This window comes from Helianthus annuus, chromosome 1, assembly GCF_002127325.2.
Source record: "Helianthus annuus cultivar XRQ/B chromosome 1, HanXRQr2.0-SUNRISE, whole genome shotgun sequence".
NCBI classification, from domain to species: domain Eukaryota; kingdom Viridiplantae; phylum Streptophyta; class Magnoliopsida; order Asterales; family Asteraceae; genus Helianthus; species Helianthus annuus.
The window spans coordinates 78,572,848-78,575,905 of NC_035433.2; the positions used below are offsets into that span (position 1 = coordinate 78,572,848).

The 3,058-nt window shown below is 41.8% G+C and overlaps 1 protein-coding gene across 1 annotated transcript; it reads left to right on the forward strand.

The window, feature by feature from the left end:
* Positions 1-1,186: 1,186 nt before the first annotated feature.
* On the forward strand, positions 1,187-2,041 carry LOC110915795 (WAS/WASL-interacting protein family member 2-like). Its single transcript, XM_022160570.1, has one exon. It carries the CDS (start codon positions 1,187-1,189, stop codon positions 2,039-2,041), a length of 855 nt encoding a protein of 284 aa, XP_022016262.1.
* Positions 2,042-3,058: the final 1,017 nt, after the last annotated feature.

Here is a 3,058-nt window from a genome sequence, read left to right on the forward strand (position 1 = left end):
GGTCTTCGCTTAATCTTCCATTTTGAACCGTATACCTTTCTTTGAAACTAACCGGTCTAAGTTATAACTTAAATAAGACCCGTTAGGAATCTAATAGGTTATTAAAACCTTCGTTCCAGATTAAGAGCCCGGTAAAAGCTACTATACTTGCTGATTTGATATATGGCTGAGTTTAAATTTATATTTTAGCTCAGGTAAATACTTTTAACTTATTTTCCATTATACGGGCTTGGGATACGGTATTATAGTAATACCGCTTGGTCGGGTATTGAATGTTTAATTGATTAGTGGTTAAGTTATTGAAATAACTCGTTTTAATCTGTCTTGTTTGATGCAATGCCTTTGCGGGGTTAATGACCATGTTCTGGATATCCTCGGCTCATTTATTAGAAATGGTCACGGCTTAAGCACGGGGTGTAGGCATACACCTGACAGTTGCGTATGTATAAATGGTATCTCACTCTCTTGTGGGCTTATACTTGTGGTGTGTCTATTAATCTAATCCGGCTCTTCTAACCGGGTCCTGAATGGACGACAAACATGTAAATCTGTATACAAGATTATTTTAAATAACTGTCCCAAGTTATAAAAGAATATTTATGCCTTCTGCATTTAAATCAATTTTATAAACACTTTTCAAAAAGAGTCAGTTAATTGTATTTACCAGTGTAAACTGACGTATTTTCCAAAAAGGTTAAGTGTAGGTACTACGCGAAATGGGTTGGGAACTCCTGAGTGATTAAATAAAGAGTCTTGCAAGCTTTTATCACTTTAAGTCTGTTAAACAATATTTCTTTTGTTTTGATCCGCCTGTGGATCCAATTTACAACCGTTGTGTAATATTTTATTATACTTTCGAATCGGTTTGTAATATTATTATTTTAGACTTCCGCTGTGCATTGAACTGTGATTATTTGACTATGATGATATCAACTACGTCACGATACTCCCCACTGGGCCAACCGGTAATACGTGGAAATATCGGGGCGTGACAGGTTGGTATCAGAGCCAACATTGAGTGAATTAAACACTAGCCTTTTTTGTTTAATCTCAATGACACAGTTGCACATTCCTTGACTTCCGAGTCTAGGCAAAGGACTTAGGACTAATCCAAATCTTATTTATTTTTGTCCTTTATTGTTTTCCCTTGCCTGTTTCTTTTGTTGTTTTGACAGGAATAAGGACCATGCCGCCACGAGTTAGAGGTAGAGGTAGAGGAGGAAAGGCGCCGATTTTAACGAGAAATGATCACGAAGCTGGGCCATCTCACAGGCGCACACCATCCGCGTCAATCGGATCGAGTCCTCATGAAGATTGGAGGACCTACCTAGAGCATGCGAGACACTTTGTCTCGCTTAGCTCCTCGCCATCATACCATGATTCATTCGGACTCCTCCAGAACAATGAGTCCGACCACTCGCACCACTCCTTCATTCCATTGCAGTGTTCGGGTTCTCACAGCGCCTTCCAGGACCCGACCCCATACTTCCAGAGCCGGTTCAATCCGGTAAACCAGGTGAAAGGACCAGAGGGTCCAAACCCTTTGGGACCAGTTGATCATTATCCTGAGATGCGGGATATAGAGTCGGATGAAGATCCTGATCCTGAGATGCCACCGAGTGGGACGCCCACACATCCCATCGAGATTTCTGACGGATCATCTTTTCATGGTTTGCCATACAGAGGTCCAGACAGTTTTGCTGAAAGGTGGGCCACATACAACTGGGAGTACACTCCTCCTTTCAACCCACAACATCAACAGCAGCAGGATCCCTCTGAGGATTCGTGTTTCCAGGCAGTCACGCCACCGCCACCACCACCGCCAGAACAGCAACCGCCTCCAAAACCACCAAGGCGCAGAAGATCTGGTGCACGGATGTCCGTGCGAGGGGGTTTCCACTTCAGCACCCCCCAACACTCAAGCAACAGCCACTACCCGCCGTTGTACGAAGACCCTCAAATGGGTGGGCCTTCGAACCCAGTTTCTAAAGTCGACTGTGCGCCAGTCGAACCACACCACAAATGGGTTATGATAACATGATTCCATCTTACGCCGGTGTAGCGGCGTATAACCCTTTTGAACGGCCAGCTCATTCTGGCTACAACTACTAAAATGCCCCTAATGTTGACCATACCTCGAGGCAGCAAACTACAATGCTCTTCACCTCGAAGGACCCTTTCAATCCACATACCCAACTGGGTACCCAGCATATGGGTATCAATACCCACCACCTCCTCAACCTCCGCAGCAGCAGCCGTCGCAACCACCACAGATCCAACCACCGCAGCAACAGGAAATCCTTCAGAGGTTGAACCTGGTGGAACGAGAGGTGCAGGAGCAGCGTAGAAGCCGCCGGGGTCTAGTTAAGGGTTTGGCAAACTTAATAAAGGGGAAGAAGAAAAGGGATTATTAAAATTCCTTATTTATTTGTTTTGTAATTTTTACTTTCAATTAAGTCCTTGCGTGGACATTAATTTATGTATTCGGTCCCTGCGAGGACTTGTATTTCTTTTTAGTCTCTATGCGGACAAATTATTTAAAAGTCTCGTTTAGGGCATCTATGTACTTCTTCAATTTAATGGAATGTTTTATTTTAAATTTCATTTGTCATTATATGTATGAATATATTATATGAAATAAATCAAAATATCATTCCACTTTAATATTGATCCGCCATTAAACAAATTCTTAAAGCTAAAACCTAGCCCATGTGTCATTTTAAAGACAGGGCCATGATGGTAGCCCATTTTTAAGAAATAAATCCTTGTTAACATCTGAAAACATGTTAGCACTCCTGACAACAGTGATACGATAAAATCACACCTATCATCCTTATATTGGACTTTTCCAATTCCTTATTCTTATTTAATTAAAAACATCCATTAGTGATGAAGTGCCTACGTGCCATATTTAGTGTCTAACAAGACAAAAGACAGTTGTAGTCTACGACTCCCTGTCAAGAAAAGGTGATGAACTATGTTTAAACCTTAATGCCTCGATCTTATAAGATCATGGCTTATAATTTAAAAATTGTCCTTGTGACTAGGCTTTTTGTGC

Bases quoted from the DNA above. Each gene is read 5' to 3' on its own strand.
- LOC110915795 (XM_022160570.1), top strand. From the start codon at position 1,187: ATGCCGCCACGAGTTAGAGGTAGAGGTAGAGGAGGAAAGGCGCCGATT.